Genomic DNA, 15766 nt, shown 5'->3' on the forward strand with positions numbered 1-15766 from the left:
GTTGATACACAACACACCTATTCTATAAAATTAACAGAATTTCGAAGTATAATTAGAACTTAGACTTTAAACAAATTTCACAACCCAAAAAAAATAAAAATAAAAAGGCCAGCCAACCACCCAGCACCGCCTAGAGCCACCCTGATTTTTTCAACCGTTTTGCACAAAATCACCTCGGTTCCAAGGCGCCTAGGGCTTTTTTTAGAACAATGATAATTAGTGATTCATTTGAAAGAGCTAGAGAGACAGCAGCATAATGAAAATGCTTCTCTGATCTGGAACATTTGTTTCTCAAAAGAATTCGTGTTCGAGCATGCTGAATGTGTTTAAATATCTTAAAGAAAAAACTACATCGCATTTGGAATCATTACTTACAATGACTCGACGGCAAAGATTAGGTTATCATGAAACAAACAATACAAACTCTTTAAGATCCATTGACGGATCTTATTATTTTTCCCCATACTCAAAAAGTCAAGAAGAATGTAGTATGGTGACTAGGAAAGAAACCATGGCTGCAAAATCAGCGGTAAAGACTTTCGGATCTGAGGTTCTCAGCAATCTCGGTCTCCCAACGGTCTCCATTCTCCAGCAGCTTTTCCTTGTCGTAAAGAAGCTCCTGCAACAAAGGCAGAAAGAAATGCTTGGATCAGTTGTTGTCCAAAGTGACAAAAATAGAAATGAAAACATAGAATTAGTTGCAATGAGTAAATAGAAAGGATGCTCCTTAACCTCATGAGTCTCTGTTGAGAATTCGAAGTTTGGCCCTTCGACAATGGCATCAACAGGACATGCCTCTTGACAGAATCCACAGTAGATGCACTTTGTCATATCAATGTCGTACCTGAAAGACTAGATAAATGTGAGGAGAAGATTGAGACGGAAAGGAACGGTGCGGGGAGGGGCAAAAAGGAGAATGATTCTTTACCTAGTTGTCCTACGGCTACCATCTTCTCGTTCCTCAGCTTCAATTGTAATTGCTTGTGCAGGACAGATCTGAGAAAAAAACAACTGCTTTGTAAGTTAAAATGAATATTCAGCTGCGCAAACATTATCACATAGGACATGAACGTAGCCTGTTAACAATTTGCACAGTGAAATGATTCTTCAAATTCTACATGAGATTGAATCATATCCGAAGCAGAAAGTGCAGAAAGCACACAATGTATAGAGATACAAGTATGAAAACATAATGATTTGATATCTTACATGCACACATAAAAAGTATATACTAATATGAAAAGCAAGTAGGGCATAAATGAGGCACAGCTGCCAAACAAAGCAACAGACTCAATATAGTTTTCCGAATGTGGCCAGTAGGCAGCATTGTCTGGCCTCTAAGCTCTAGTTATTGCGCACAATGCCAAAAGCAGCTCATGGATATCCACAGAAATAAACACCAACACAGAAACATGTACACTGATGCCAGATATACAAAAATAAAATAAAATAAAAAATAAAAATCTTGAATTTTCTAAACAGTTTTAGCAGGCAAGAGTTTTCATTGTCAAATCCTAAATTTATAAGTTGTCTTAAATTCATATGCGAAAATCTAGAATACCAAAAGAAAGGTTTCAACTCTTACAGCTTCACAAAGCTTGCAAGCAATGCAACGCTCTTCTCCCGTAGGATATCGCCTTAGGGCATGTTCACCACGAAAACGAGGGCTCAAAGGGCCCTTCTCAAAAGGATAATTGATCTGCAAAAATAAAAGATAGGTGTCATAATTCACCAGGAAAAAAAAATGAAAAACAAACTTGGCAATGTGTGTTCAATGATACTTACAGTAACTTTTTTCTCAAAAAAGTACTTGAGCGTAAGCATCAGACCTCGAACCATTTCAGTGAGGAATAATGTGTTTATGCTTCGATCAAAAACTGCAGTAATTAGCAAAATGAGGCTATTATTTCAGACAGCAGAAACATAATGTAACACCAGATTAAGAACAAACATAATGGTATTTTTCTCTTGAGAGGACGGTAGATTACCAGAACTCCAATCCTTGGAGATCTCCTTTGCGAGTTGCTCTCTTTCCTCATCCTCTGAAATTGGCATAAGAAATAAGTACAAATTCTAAAAAATAAAATCACAACATGGTAAATCACCTAATACAGCATGATATTGAACACCACATGAACCGCAGAACATGAACCTTTTATAGTGGAGAAGTGTTGTGAAGTGGATCGCAGTCCATAGTAGGAAGAACCCTGCAATGCTTGCCCTGGTACAGCCTAAACACAAACCAAACAATAGACCGGATAAATCTGGTAACGTCCAATAGCTAAAAAAGAATATGATACAGGTATATATAAACCCAAGGGTTCTAATAAAGCTCTCCCAATAATTATGCTGAAATGAAATTTAATAGATGAAAAATGGAAAAAACTTAGTTTAGACTTAATAGATTTCATTTGAAAGTTGAGAAACAGAATATAGATGAACTAATTGAAGGAGTGAACCTAAGATAAGAATCTGTGTCGAAGTGTATGCTAAACAATTAGCACATCAAAGATACTGATGGTGACAAAGTATGATACTTAATTCATTTATTGGAAGAAGCAGAAATCAAGTTCTTTTTTCTTGTGAAAAGGATATGAATATGTTAAAGAAACAAAAAAGAGAAACAAGGAGGGTGGTCACGAAGACCAAGCTTGCCCAACAAAACACAGCAAACAGAAAACCACCATCAACTCAAACAAAACTAGGAAATATAACTAGTTTGTTTAATCAAATATAATTGATTTGCAGAACTGATGCTCAGGAATTTGTGTGTAGTTCCAATGCCAAAGAACTCCGAAAAAACCATCAGTGGGTTTGATTTGAAGAACTGATGCTGAGGAATGAGGTTATTCTAAGTTTTGTAGATATCCAAAACCCATAAAATGGAAGTTTTGTTAACCCAAGGAAGAGCTGGGTTTTCTAAACCCATTCTCTGCTTTTGACATTCAAAAAATCAAAATGATTACCTTAAGTATTTGCTTCTGAACAGTAAAATTCAATCTATGTCCTAATCAACATTTCCAAATACTTTCTGACGCCCATCTCATGGAATAAATTCCTAAAACCCCATTCTGAGAAGCAAACACACTCTAAATCTCAATAACCCAGAATTCCCCTATCTCTTTTCACTTGCCCCACAATCCCCCTAATTCTCAGAGCAAATGACATTGCAAGGCATACTCAATTCTTCCATTTTTTATGCATTCCATTACCCGTAATTATACACCTCCATGTGAAAAAATAAGGTCAATAACACCACTCGAAATCCTCTTTCCCATATGAAAACAATGAGGTTAACAACACCAATCTAAAGCTCACAACACATATAGCATTCAGAGAGCAATAATTGTTCCAAAACTACATCAATTCTCAACGAAATTCGATTCCAACCCTCTTTATAACTATTCGGTATTAAAACTTAGCTATTCAGAGTTCAAACTTTACAACTATCAATACAATAAAAATAAAAAAAAAGATTTTATAATCGATATAATTTAAGAACAAAACCAGCTCAGTTTTTCTCAAACAAATCGATTAACGACACAATGCTCCTGATCCAAGAAATTTGGAAGGAGTAAAATAGTTGAGAAATTTAACTTAGATATGTGCCCAAAAACGAACATCAAGATTGGAGCGTTGGATTTTTATTTCTCTTGGCTAATTTTCTCGGAAACCAAACGGAGTATAAGAAAAGGGGAGTTAGGGCAGAGGATAAACTCACGAGCTGTCTGGCGCGGAGAGCCTGGAGAGATTTCCGAGCTAGGATCGCAGCCATTGCCGGTGACGGCTGAGTCGATGGGTCTTCTTCGACGCGACTGGGGTTCGATTTGGGGACGTTGGGAAGGAGCAGGCCAGTGCCGATCAGATGGAAATGGGAATTTGATGTCCGGGTTATGGTACCAAACGGTGCGTTTTGCAAGGGAATGAGCACTGTGCTCTGCGACCCGACCACTCAAGTAGTCCAATGAGGCGAGGGCAGAGAATAACTTGACCCGGCCCATCGGGCCAAATTTGGCCCAATACCGAAATTAGATGAAGAGCCCAAATCAAGAAAATGGTGCCTTGAGAAACGAGTAGGGTTGAAGCTCTCGGCTGCCTCTCTCTGCTTCCTCGACCTGCGGATTCGTTCAAACTCCATATCCTCCGAACAAGAAATGGCTTCCTTCTGCAGATCAGCTCTAATGGCGGGCTCAAGGTCCATAGCTCGCTCAAGAGCCCTCACCCAAACCTCCCTTAACTCCTTAAACCCCGCAGCCATGGCGTCCCCGTTTGCTTCCGCCACCAGAACAATTCCTTGCGCTACAAGGTACAGTCTTCTCAAATCCCTCCCACACATTCAATTTTCACAATTACTATGGCTTCTGAAACCCAGTTTTAACAAATATCTGTTATTGTTATTGTGGTTAGATTCGTTTCGGTATTGGGATGCATGGAGTCAATGATGCCGCTTCACAGCGCCATTGCTTCTGCTCGGCTTACATCCAACATTGCCGTCGATTCCACCTGCTGGAGCTCCCTTTCTCTTGGTAACCCACTTACCCAATTTTTCTACTTTTCACTGAATTTTTTTCTTGTTGAATTGTTTTGTTAGTTGCACGTATATAGCTATATCGGTAATGAGGTATAGGGAGTGTTTTCTAGTTCTTTATTGTGTGAAATAAATTGGGATTTGTTGGCTGTTTTGAATGGTTGAGTAGACAAAATGAAGAGCTAAATCTCAACAAAGTTGTCCCTTTTCTCCATTATCCGTCTTTTCTGTCATTCATTTCGAGAATCAAAACTCGGATCGGTGTCAAATTTGGATAATAATTTGAAGTTTCTAGTGGACAAATGTGATTAATTCATTCTGGTCATTAACAAGCAGCTCCTAAGCCAGTCGTTTCTTCTCTAGTGGCGCACTGATTACCGCTTCTATCTGCATTGGGTGCCTATTTCTGACTCATTTTTTCTACATCGTGGTATAGGTCTTGCATCACCGTTGTGACAAGGCCCACTGGCTTGTAAAAGAGGTAATCGGTGCATAGGGTTTCCCTTCCGAGTCATGTCTTGACATTTTGGATACCGTATTGCATAGCTTATGCCAGCTCATTTGGTTCAGCTATTTAGTTTCTGCTGTTAAACTTCCGTTAGATTGTTCAGCGGTACCTTTGAGAATCGTTCTTATTCTGCTCTTTTGTTTTCAAAATAAGTAATGCATGGAATTGCAGTTTCTTATTGTGGTATAAATGATCCACATGCATGCATTGATTTTTTTTCTTTTGGCAACTAAATATTTTTTTCATGGGTGCTTATTTTGTGTATTTTGTAATGTGAATGTGAAACAACTAGAGTATTGTTTAAGGCTTGAGTTATTTGATAATTGATATTTTGAGCAATATAATACACTACATATGGTTGTCAAAAAGAAAATAATACATAAATAAATATGTAAGGCTGGTTGTAAGTTGATAGGAATGGAGAAATTTTAGCCTATTTTAGGTGACAGCGTTGTTTGTGTTCATTCTATTGCTTATTACCTATATCCACTTACCTTTGGCTTGCATATTGGTTCCTCCATCCTTGGTTCTTTTACTTTTCCCATTGCTTTCTGGCAATTGCGTAGTGTAAGACCCTAGATGTTCCTGAAAAATAGTTTCACTGTCTTGAATGTTTACATGCTAGTGTGCACATTGATATTTACTTCAATACCTTTCTAAGGTAGACGGCCAAGGACATTTTCTGTGTTTTTTGTTCAATCAGACAGCTTGTGTCAGTAAGTGATTTTGGTTAGTTTGAATGACGCTAAACTTGGGATTTGCCTAACCTTCAATTTAGGACATAGGGATAGTTAAAATCAGGAGTTTACAAACAAATAGCTCTTCGTGGGTTCCAAAGTGACCAATGACTAATAGAGAGAATTGAGATAGTCCCTTAGGGATCACCCTGATGTCTAGGAAATCGGTTTTCTTCAAGGTGGTTCTAACTTCTAGCCACATTAGTGGCTCTTGTACTCTTTGGCTGTTGCCAGTTATTTATAAGTACAAAATGTCCCCACCGATGATGGTTGGACGAGAATATCTTATTGTGCTGTCTGTTTTGAATGATGCAAATTGCTTAAGTACCTTATTCTTTCTGCTATTACTGCATAGTATGATCACATGTGAAGTTTATGTTCAAATACTCTCCAATAAAACCAAATGACGGGGTTAAAGCACCTCCACCCAAACTACTCAAACTTTTGATACTTCAACTGTGTGATCTTTTACCTGTGCTTATTTGGTAAATAGCAATAGCATGATTTCTGTTAAATGAGTTCAAGCTCGGCTAATCATAAATTATTCTTGGATAGGGCTTCTCGACCGAAGCTGAGTATGACCCAAATTTAACCCGGCAACCTCATCCCGGTTCGTTCAAGTTGTACTGTACTGCTCTCCTCCAACTCCAATGGCATATAAGTTTCTATTTGATAAACGATATCAGTGACCAATTTTGTTTTTGCTTAAACTGTGGTATACACTGATTGTGATGGCGTACTATGTAATGCTTGGCCTGAAGAATCAATGGACTATCAACCTAGAACAATAGGAATGATACATGTGATGCATGAGCTTATTAATTATTTGGGTTGAGGGCCTTCTATTTGGTCATTGGAAGTGTGACGGCAGAGTTATTTTCATTAAGTGCCGTTGAGGCGGAAAGAGTGGCCTTCGAGCATATATGTTACATCACCGCATCTATTGCTCATAGAGAAATTGTGTTGATATAATTGCTGGTGACAAAACGGAGTGGCATGTCATTTATAGACCTATGTTTTACAATATTGGTGATCTTCCTTATTGTTCTGCACATAATTTATGTTTCTCAATTAAGTGATCAAGTGCACAGCATAGAGTAGTGTGATATAATGTGAGTGTTCAATCCGCTTCAATCGGGCACAAAATAAGAACGAGAAAAGGGAGCCTCGTTCTTCTGGTAAAAAATTTAAAATTACTTGCGGCTGGATTTGATATCAAGGATTGTGACTAAAACGTTAAAGACACATTGATTTATTTGTCATCCTTGATATCAAATCAAAGAGTAAATGACTGAATATTATGTTCATCGTGTCACCTAGAGAACTTTTTCTTTTTCCTTTTTTTGGGAAAAAAGAATGAAATATATGAGCCAAGCAACATGTCATGGAAGGCTGGCCACGAGAAATATGGTTGGAGCCCACAGGTAAAGGCAATACTTATCACGAAATCGTAGTCCATGGCGATGGGTGGGTTTGTAATTTGACAAGATAGATGTACAATTAGCAAGTGGGCAATTTTTTACCATTGATTAGATTCGAGCCAAATGTTTGAAAAGAAAGGTTTGATCACTACATCCACCAACCTTAATGCATAAATTCACTCTATGTACTTGGGAAAATGTTCTTCGTCGGTTTATAAGTTTGACAAGTAAACATTTCCTACGATAGGCAATGTAACTAGTGTAGCTTTGCAAGAAATGAGTGCGCAAAAATTTGTATAATACCTGAAAATGATATTTTCATTGTGAGATAGTCAGAACTCAATAGCTCATTCGTATGATAAAACTTGCATTTATATCAAAAAATGTATAGTGTAACACCAGTCTCATAGAGGAGAGCTTCTTGTATTGACGAGTCATGTTTTTATTAGATGAGAGCTATTTGTATTGGTGCAATAATGTAGTATGCCTAGCAGCCTCGTTTATTAGACGTCGAATATGAATATATAGGGCGAGATAAATATTTAGTGCATTTTTGTACTAAACAAGCGCCGATTTAATTGAATGGATTGAAGCCACTTAAAGCTTCCAAGAAAAAGATGAGGAAATCCAAGTAACGTATGGTTGTATTTTTTCATCATTTGGATATAACAAGATCCTCTAACAGATTCACAAATCAAAAAATAGTTTTGGACGTCCTTTTCATCACGGTAGCACTTGTGAACCAGCGTGCATGCTTTCTCTCTCCCTCTTTTCTCCCAGGATAAGATCTCATCATCTGAGGAAATATCAAATACGTACCGACCCCACTTCTGATAAACAAGCACTGATCTTCTCAATCCCAAATCCCCAATTTACAAAACCAAAACTAAAATTAAGAGAAACCCATTGTTCTTTCTCAAATTTGACAACTTGGGTTGGCCTTAATTTCCGTTCAACAATTTTTTTTTGTTTTATTTTTTGAAGTAGAAGGAAGGGAATAAATCTTCCACTTGTAGCAAGCTTTTAGCTTTATTTCTCTGCTGCTACTGCTTGTAAGTTTCAAAGTTCAATCCTTTGGCTTTGTCTGCATCTCTTTGTATGAACCTCGTTTTGATTTCGATGTGATTTTTGACTAACCTGAGACCCAAAGAATTTCTCAATTTTCTCCAATATTTTAGGACTTCTGGTTTTTTTCCTTTTTTTTTTTTTTTTTGCAATTTTTTTTGCCCATCTTATCCTTTTGTTTTTGCTTTGGTTTGTTTTCTTCTTCCTGCTCCTCTTGCTCTGTCATCAATAGCTTTGTGTTCCTCAGTTGAGTTCTTACAGAAAAACTTGCTTATAGGTTGGTTCTGTGCTTCTGTTACTATAAAAAAATCAATCTCTTTGTTTTAATGATTTCTTGCAGAAAAAAATAGCTTTTATGGTGAGTTTTTGCGGAACAAAAACTTGTTTTTTTTTTTTTGCTTCCTCTACATCCTTCTGGAAAATGGTTTTGTTCTTGGGAATTGGGTTCTTCTATGTCAATGGTTTTGCTCTTCTCTTCTCTCACAAACAAAAACTTTTTTCGTTTCGAGTAAATTTCTCTTTTCACTTTTCAGTCAGGTTTCTGTTGTTTCCATGTTGCATATATTGCTTTACTTTGATTTCGTTATACCTTTCTCGGCCTTTTCGCTAATTTGATTTTGTTGATATAGATGCAGGTTCTTTATGCTCAGAGGGTTTACATCTACATGGGCTATCTTCATTCATCTGCTCAACTGAGGCAGTGAGGTGGAAGGAGGATTTGGTTGTGGAAAATTGAAACGTTGATGATCATGGGAAATTTGTATGAGGCATCAAATGGCCACATGGTTGTGAGACAATCCAAGGTCTCACTGCCCTGGCTTGATGTAAGAGTCTTTTATGTCAGAATTAGCAAATGTGAGATTGATGATTCCGCTCCGGAGTTCCTCACAGTAAATCACATTCCATTGGATCCTGATACCCTTCTTGAAGTCAATGGTGTTAGAACTAGCATCTATTCAGATGGGGCGACAACCCTTCTTCGAAGGGATAGGTTAGATAAGAAGTCCGAAGAAGCGACATTTGTGAGCACTGACAGTATAAGGATGACTGGAAGGGTGAAGTTTGAGGTTTTTGACAAAGATGTTGTGGTCTTATCCGGCGTTCTAGAACTGTGTAATAGTAATGGTTTCGTTGCGGAAACAGATCATCATGGTCAGAGATGGAGCATGAGTTGTGAATCAGATATAGTTGCAGGCACTGGCTTCTTTAAAGGAAGGCAATTTATGGGGCCAGAGTCTGCTTCACCTTCGATTGAGGTATACATCGCCGGGTCCTTCTCGGGCACCCCAATAATTTTAACGAAGACTTTACAGCTCGGTCTTTGGAAGAAGCATGTGAGGAAAGGGTTGCTGGATTCCATACCAGAGTATGAGGCAACTGAAGACCAGAAAAACAATCCTCCTAGGTTCGCTTTTCAGGTACCTTCTTTCGACTGAGTGTTTTTCATGCTCTATGTATTTCATGTTTGAGTTTGAGTTGCCTTGCTCTCTGTTATAATAGTGTTTCTTTACCCACGGCCATGGCTGATGCCAATGCCACTCTGCTTATTGCTCGGTGATCCTGTGATTCACCTGTGAAACTTTCTTATTGCATAAGCGCCGAAAAAGTATGTAAATTGTTGCGTGTTAGATCCGCTGGCTAGATAATGAATTGTTGTAGTGGCACAGGCTCATGTTGTGAAGCTAAAGGTCAACAGAACAAAACTCATTTGATCATCTTATATGTTCTCGAGTTGTTTATGTTAGAGATATATGATATTCCTGTGCTTTTTGCTGTCAGCGGATTCTTCGAACTCAAAATTTGCTGATCAATCAATAATCTAACAAGGGGAACGGCTACTATGTTAGGTGATAAGACAATGCTAATCTAGTACCTCAAAGTACACTGAAATTCTCTCTTTCGAGGTCATATTGCGTATCATGCATACCTGCAGTACTGAATTCATTGGTTCTTTTTGAAACCCTTCTGTGCAGCACGGTGGTTAGTTTCTACTAAAAGAAATTCATTCCGTCTCTGTTAAAGATCTTTGTAACGTGCTCTCGTTTTAAGGCCTCCTTTGGTGTCTAGGATTCGACTGGAATGGATTACTAACCAGATTTAGCGTTATGTTAAAGTCAGAAATGGATTCCAACTTAGAAATGTTGTCTGCGTTGAAGGTAAAAGATGGATTAGTTATACATAGAATAGAATGCATCCATTTTCTCATTCAGCATACATTGAATGTGCGATCCAATCGTTGGCACCAAACGAGCCTTGAGGGTTTTTGATGACGGTCTAATTCAGTCTGAATCTTTTCTTAGACTGTTGTTAACGAGATAGTAGCATTTTATAGAACCTTTCTTCTCTTCAATTACTAGGTACTCTGGTTATTTAGTTCTAGCTGTCAATCTGGTTGGTTATTCATTTCAACTTTTCTTGATTTGAGCATTTCGTTTTGTTTGAACTTGGCAGGAGTCGGAGTACTCGGACTACAAACCGGACAACGGAGAAAACCACTTGTACTCCGGGACCTACTTAGAAGGTGAAGACGGTGAGCTTTCATGGTTCAATGCCGGTGTGAGAGTGGGTGTTGGGATCGGATTGAGCATCTGCGTTGGAGTAGGGCTAGGAGTCGGGTTGCTCGTACGAACCTACCAAGGCACCACCCGCAACTTTAGACGCCGGCTACCGTAATTCTACTGCAATATTTCATTTCCCCTGGTTGTATTTTTAGCCTCACAGTGTTGAACTCCCTAACAATCCCATGTCAGTGGTTTTCTTGTCATATCCCAACACCCTTCTAAAAGTAATGAAGAAGCACGATATTGTTACAAGCCGTCCAGCCTTTCCAGGTTTTAATCTCGCGTGCATATTTCCGGCGTATATGACATTGTGACACAGAACAGGCCCTGAATACACATCAGAATGTAGTAGGTTCATAACAACCAGATTCGGTTCGAAGTTAGCGAACTAACGAGTGCAACACGAAATGTCATTCACACATTATTTGTACGAAAGTGATAATCAGCCTAACAGATGAGAAATTTTCCTACGAGATCAGATATATTTTCAGGATCCAGTTTTCCATCCACTCGAACTCTGATCATCGTTAATCTATCGAAAGCAAGTTATATATACCTAGTGCAAGTTTTGGCTCTCCACGACAAGCTAATATGCGCAAGTGATTCTTACAAAAGATTCTGAGCTTGTGGGTGAAGCGACTTTGCCACGCGATTTTAACAAAGATTCTCAAGTTGAGGGGAATGAGTCGCACGGCGGAACCAGGTGTTGAACGCAGTGACCAGGTGAGGACAGTCCACATTCCGGGTAGAGAAGCTGAGGCACTGCTGCAGCAACTCCTGTGAATCGGACATGGGCAGTGTCGAGATTATTCTGAGGAATGTCTCTTCCAGATCCAAGTACAGTGGTTTGTTACTAGATGTCAGAGGGGAAGCATTGGTATCTTTACAAACGATCAGAACTGGAAGCCAATCTTTGACAAGCTTCTTCCGAACCTGAAAAAAAAACATCATAAACAATCAGCCTTAGGTTAGGACCGTTAGGTTCATCTGTCTGGGCCACGGGTTTTGAAACAGAAAAGGGAAAATAAAAACATTTGTAATCCCCTGGACACCAAAGAAACAAGAATGAGAGTAAGATCGGTTACATTGTGTTGTTAACCAAGCAGCATTATCCACCTGTTAGGATGTTAAAAAGTTGGAAACACCTATCTGTAAAGCATTTGGGAAAAAAAAACAAAAATCAAAGGAAAACATAACTGCTGCTCCATTTGGAGATAATCACCCGCGCACGAAAACAGAACAGCATGGTTCTTGCCCATACACACTTAGTAAGAAGCAACTTACAATGTATTTTACACTAGAAGAGAAGCGAATAAATATGAGAGAAAGCAAATGAGTGTTTTCAATTTTGTTTTTAGGCCGGATAGGAACTAGGACATAATGGAGAGAAAGCCTTCAGGACTTCAACTGCGGGCATCTTCAAAAAATTTAAAATCGAACAACACATAAATCTCATTTATAAGACAAAAATGATCTAACATTGAGGATTTAAGACTAATCTAATTTCTCCATTCCTCTCTACATTTGACCATACAAACGGAAAAGAAAACATTTCAAGCATCCCTCCACACCTTTCTTCTTCCTTTCTATTTCCCTCAATCCAAACATGCTAAAATGTAACCCTTTAAAGACTATAGTGTCTGCTGGTTCTGTCAATGCCATAAGATTCACAGTTCAGGTGTTCAGCAGAAATGTAAACAGCCCATTAAGATTTCACTCAATAATCCCACTTTTGAAATGTTTGAAGAAACCCAACATCAAAGTGTATTAGCTCCCGCCTGCCGTGAAAACACAATTTGAAAACTACCGTTCTGCTCCCTTTCCGTCCTCAAACTCAAATGTTGTTCAACTTACCATTAATTTGAAAACTACCCCAAGAACATAAACAGAAAAGTTCCTATGTTGAACAGGTCCCATCAAAATTGAGCAATACACATCAAAATTGCGGCTTCCACGAGTCTAACCGAGCAATGCACCACATGAACAAATCAATGGCCAAACGTAGAACTAACAGAACGACCTCTGTATTCCAACAAAGAACTTCAATTACATGATATTCAGCTACTCTAGCAAGAAAGATGACATGGGAATAATACCTGAGCAGCAACCAAAATGGTTCCAGAAGCGACGGCATTGGCAAGCCTTGAAGTGCAGCGAAGCAAGACGCTAGGTAACCCCGGCACAATATTCCTCCACGCATCGTCCTGAAAAGCCCTCTGCAAATCGGCAGTGAAAGCAGGCTGCTCGCTCCACTCCTTGACTGCCGAGTCAGCCACTCGGAGCTCGATCATCCTCTCCACGAGCCACACCAGGTGCTTCCCATGGGTCAATGCGGTGTGGAGGTTGAGCCTCTGGATGGCCTCGGTCTCGTCATGGTCGCCACGGACTCCGGGACTCATGTACTCCTCCATGGACTCCTTGACGACCTTGAAGGTGGTCTGAAACGCCCGATCCAGAACCCGCTCGACCAGGTCTCTGGACCCGAAATCCCGGAGCAGCTTCGCGACGAAGGCCTTGACGTACGCCATGTTCGGGTTGTGGGTCACGGCGAGGATGAGACCGTACAGCATCTCCTCGCTCGAATCGGGGCTTCCAGAAACCCTAGCGATGAGGTCTTTGGATTCGTCTTCGCTCAGATGAGGGATTAGAGCGAGCACTCGAGCTTCATCGTCTTGGGTCCAAGGGACGGCCTCCAGGAATCGAAGGCAGAATCGAACGCAATCATCGAAGATGAGCTCCGAAGCCACGGGGAGAAGGTCGAGCGCCGTCGACACAGTGGTTATGGCGGAGGCAAGGTCTGGGGTGTAGAGGAGTTGGAGGAGGGAAATGCGGGCGTCCATGGCGCCGGGGGTCGGTGGGACACGGAGGTTGATCTTGCGAACGGCGTCGTCTTGGGAGTCGGGGTGCTGCCATCGGTCGGACAAGAGGGCGGCGAAGTACTTGCAGCGGAAGAGGGCGTGGGTGTGGAGGTGGAGAACGACGTCATCCTGAGGCTGGGTGGTGGCGGGGGATAGAGACAATGACGTCGCGGAGGGGTCGACGAAGAGGCGGAGAATGACGTCGGCGGAGGAAGGGTCGTCGAAGGAGTAGGGGTTGGTGGGGTCGGGTTTCAGAGTCGGGCTCGGGATTGGGTCGGGATGGGTGGGTCTTTTGGCAGCGGAGCCGCTGATGACGGCTGCGCAAGGGCGGCTGGAACTGCTGCCGGCGGCTGAGCTGGCGGGGTGTACGGCGCGATGCCGCTTTTTGGAGCCGGTACCTGTGACCATACTGGGATTTGGGTGATCCGAGAATCGGGAGCTTTTTGGGGCGAAGGAAATGAAAGAGGCCTATTCTTTCCATAGATTTTAATTCTTTTAAAAAGTATTTGATCGGAATTTTAAATTTTTAAAATTTAATATATATTTAATCAGAATTTTAAAATAGTTTAAAATTTTACGAAATCTAGATGCACTTAATTAAAATTTTAAAGAAATTTATAATATTACAGATCTATTCAATTAGAATTTGGAAAAGTTAAAGAATTAAAAGGAATTTAAGAGATTTTATAGTATATTTTAGAAAATATTAGAATTCCTTACAATTTTTTTATATAATTTAGATTAAACATATGTACCTTTTTAAAATTTGATTAAAGTCTTTCAACCATTAACCACCTCAAGCTAAATTACATGGCATTATTATATTTTTTTAAAATTAAAATAATTTTTGAATTTATTTTTTTATCTGCATGATACACTTAAACTATATTTTCTCTTATTCAAGATATGTTTTGTCGATCACAGTTTTTTTTTTTTTTTTCAATTAGTTGGTGATCAACATAAAAGCTCCCTGTAATTTTTTCAATTTTTTTTGTGATTTTTTTTTTTCCTGTTTTTTAAGTATAGTTGTTGACGAATTATTATTAAGTACAATACATTACTTATGTATTATCTGCTAGTACGTTTGAATTTACAAAAATCATTAATTGGTACGTTTATTTGTAATTTTGATACATTTGTTTTAATACATATTATTAATGTCATGCCGGTTGGTGGGACCCCACACCTAGTGCGCGAGTAAAAGTAAAAGTAAACTATAAACGTAAAACAAAAGTTCTCTTATACAAGTAATTATTACAAAATTCTTACAGAGTGCACAAAAATAAGAAAACTCTTAAATCCCTTGTCTAACCCCAAACTTAGCTCGTTTAGCAGCCATCTTGTCAAATAACTCATCTGAAAAATAAAAGGGTGAGGGGTGAGCAACAACCACGTCGCTCAGTGAGTAGAATATGTAATATGTTAGTCAAGCAATGCCTTTTTAGTCACTATAGAAAATACAATAATAATATCAAATCATTATGCACATAGTGCCATATCAGATCATCCCTTTATGTGTTCATTATATCCTTCATAAATAGTAACTCACCACGTGATTCCTATTGGCTATTCTGCCCTAATGTCTCCGTGTGCAGTTTACATTTATATCTCGGATTAATGCAACACTAAAGTTCTCATGCTCCATGAACAATTCCAAATATCCACATATCACAATATTAATAATTCTGAAAGCATTTTTACAAATCCAACATGCTTGACTTCAAATAGAGGTATTTGTAAATAAGTATAATTTGCAACACATTAAATAAATCACTCACCTTGATATTCCTAGCTTTGACAAGATAACCCATCTAACAATCTCCACACACCAAACCCCTAATTTTATCGGATGTTCCTAGATGCTTGCAAAGGATCTTCATTTTCTAATCTTAAAACTTCACAGAAACCTAACCAAAAATGGATTCTCACAGTTAATATTGGTACATTATTTTTATTTTGTACACATTGTGTATTTGTACGTTTACGTTATTCTCAATCCTATTTTCTCTTAACATACTAAAAGAAAAACTTATTTCGGTATGTTTGATTCTGTGGGATTTAAAAAAAATTTAAACTATTTTGGAAAGA

At 39.0% G+C, this 15766-nt stretch overlaps 4 protein-coding genes across 8 annotated transcripts; 2 read left to right on the plus strand and 2 right to left on the minus strand.

Moving 5' to 3' along the window:
- Positions 1 to 311: 311 nt before the first annotated feature.
- On the minus strand, positions 312 to 3881 carry LOC137728660 (NADH dehydrogenase [ubiquinone] iron-sulfur protein 8, mitochondrial). Its single transcript, XM_068467386.1, has 8 exons — positions 3722 to 3881; positions 2153 to 2231; positions 1989 to 2042; positions 1786 to 1877; positions 1586 to 1699; positions 929 to 996; positions 733 to 844; positions 312 to 619 (listed from the first exon to the last, which is right to left on the minus strand). The coding sequence occupies exons 1-8, from the start codon at positions 3773 to 3775 to the stop codon at positions 524 to 526; spliced, it is 669 nt and encodes a 222-aa protein (XP_068323487.1). The 5' UTR covers positions 3776 to 3881; the 3' UTR covers positions 312 to 523.
- Positions 3882 to 4074: 193 nt separating this feature from the next.
- Positions 4075 to 6626, plus strand: LOC137729548 (protein NONRESPONDING TO OXYLIPINS 2, mitochondrial-like). Of its 2 annotated transcripts, XM_068468523.1 has the most exons (4): positions 4075 to 4306; positions 4408 to 4526; positions 4965 to 5009; positions 6329 to 6626. In XM_068468523.1, exons 1-3 carry the CDS (start codon positions 4155 to 4157, stop codon positions 4982 to 4984), a joined length of 291 nt encoding a protein of 96 aa, XP_068324624.1. In that variant the 5' UTR covers positions 4075 to 4154; the 3' UTR covers positions 4985 to 5009; positions 6329 to 6626. The 2 variants fall into 2 exon arrangements, with proteins under 2 accessions (XP_068324624.1, XP_068324625.1); XM_068468524.1 differs by lacking the exon at positions 4965 to 5009.
- A 1270-nt stretch (positions 6627 to 7896) lies between these two features.
- LOC137727897 (uncharacterized protein At1g01500-like) lies at positions 7897 to 11073 on the plus strand. 3 transcript variants are annotated; one of them, XM_068466759.1, is made up of 3 exons: positions 7897 to 8246; positions 8889 to 9677; positions 10711 to 11073. In XM_068466759.1, the coding sequence occupies exons 2-3, from the start codon at positions 9003 to 9005 to the stop codon at positions 10930 to 10932; spliced, it is 897 nt and encodes a 298-aa protein (XP_068322860.1). In that variant the 5' UTR covers positions 7897 to 8246; positions 8889 to 9002; the 3' UTR covers positions 10933 to 11073. The 3 variants fall into 3 exon arrangements, with proteins under 3 accessions (XP_068322860.1, XP_068322861.1, XP_068322862.1); XM_068466760.1 differs by having other exon boundaries at positions 8895 to 9677; XM_068466761.1 differs by lacking the exon at positions 7897 to 8246 and adding an exon at positions 8399 to 8536.
- Positions 11074 to 11224: 151 nt separating this feature from the next.
- LOC137727896 (BTB/POZ domain-containing protein At1g63850-like) lies at positions 11225 to 14144 on the minus strand. Of its 2 annotated transcripts, XM_068466757.1 has the most exons (3): positions 12917 to 14144; positions 12675 to 12779; positions 11225 to 11753 (listed from the first exon to the last, which is right to left on the minus strand). In XM_068466757.1, exons 1-3 carry the CDS (start codon positions 14084 to 14086, stop codon positions 11475 to 11477), a joined length of 1554 nt encoding a protein of 517 aa, XP_068322858.1. In that variant the 5' UTR covers positions 14087 to 14144; the 3' UTR covers positions 11225 to 11474. The 2 variants fall into 2 exon arrangements, with proteins under 2 accessions (XP_068322858.1, XP_068322859.1); XM_068466758.1 differs by lacking the exon at positions 12675 to 12779.
- Positions 14145 to 15766: the final 1622 nt, after the last annotated feature.

The sequence above is a fragment of the Pyrus communis genome, chromosome 3, assembly GCF_963583255.1.
Source record: "Pyrus communis chromosome 3, drPyrComm1.1, whole genome shotgun sequence".
Taxonomy (NCBI): Eukaryota; Viridiplantae; Streptophyta; class Magnoliopsida; order Rosales; family Rosaceae; genus Pyrus; species Pyrus communis.

Coding starts and splice junctions, on each gene's coding strand:
- LOC137729548 (XM_068468523.1), top strand. CDS start 4,155: ATGGCTTCCTTCTGCAGATCAGCTCTAATGGCGGGCTCAAGGTCCATA. Junction 4,307..4,407: donor ACAATTCCTTGCGCTACAAG/GTACAGTCTTCT, acceptor TATTGTGGTTAG/ATTCGTTTCGGTATTGGGAT. Junction 4,527..4,964: donor CTGGAGCTCCCTTTCTCTTG/GTAACCCACTTA, acceptor ATCGTGGTATAG/GTCTTGCATCACCGTTGTGA.
- LOC137727897 (XM_068466759.1), top strand. CDS start 9,003: ATGATCATGGGAAATTTGTATGAGGCATCAAATGGCCACATGGTTGTG. Junction 9,678..10,710: donor CTCCTAGGTTCGCTTTTCAG/GTACCTTCTTTC, acceptor TGAACTTGGCAG/GAGTCGGAGTACTCGGACTA.
- LOC137728660 (XM_068467386.1), bottom strand. CDS start 3,775: ATGGCTGCGATCCTAGCTCGGAAATCTCTCCAGGCTCTCCGCGCCAGA. Junction 2,043..2,152: donor ACACTTCTCCACTATAAAAG/GTTCATGTTCTG, acceptor TGCCAATTTCAG/AGGATGAGGAAAGAGAGCAA. Junction 1,700..1,785: donor TTTTTGAGAAAAAAGTTACT/GTAAGTATCATT, acceptor TTATTTTTGCAG/ATCAATTATCCTTTTGAGAA.
- LOC137727896 (XM_068466757.1), bottom strand. CDS start 14,086: ATGGTCACAGGTACCGGCTCCAAAAAGCGGCATCGCGCCGTACACCCC. Junction 12,780..12,916: donor CCATTTTGGTTGCTGCTCAG/GTATTATTCCCA, acceptor TTGCTCGGTTAG/ACTCGTGGAAGCCGCAATTT. Junction 11,754..12,674: donor GGGTAGTTTTCAAATTAATG/GTAAGTTGAACA, acceptor TTTTTTTTTCAG/GTTCGGAAGAAGCTTGTCAA.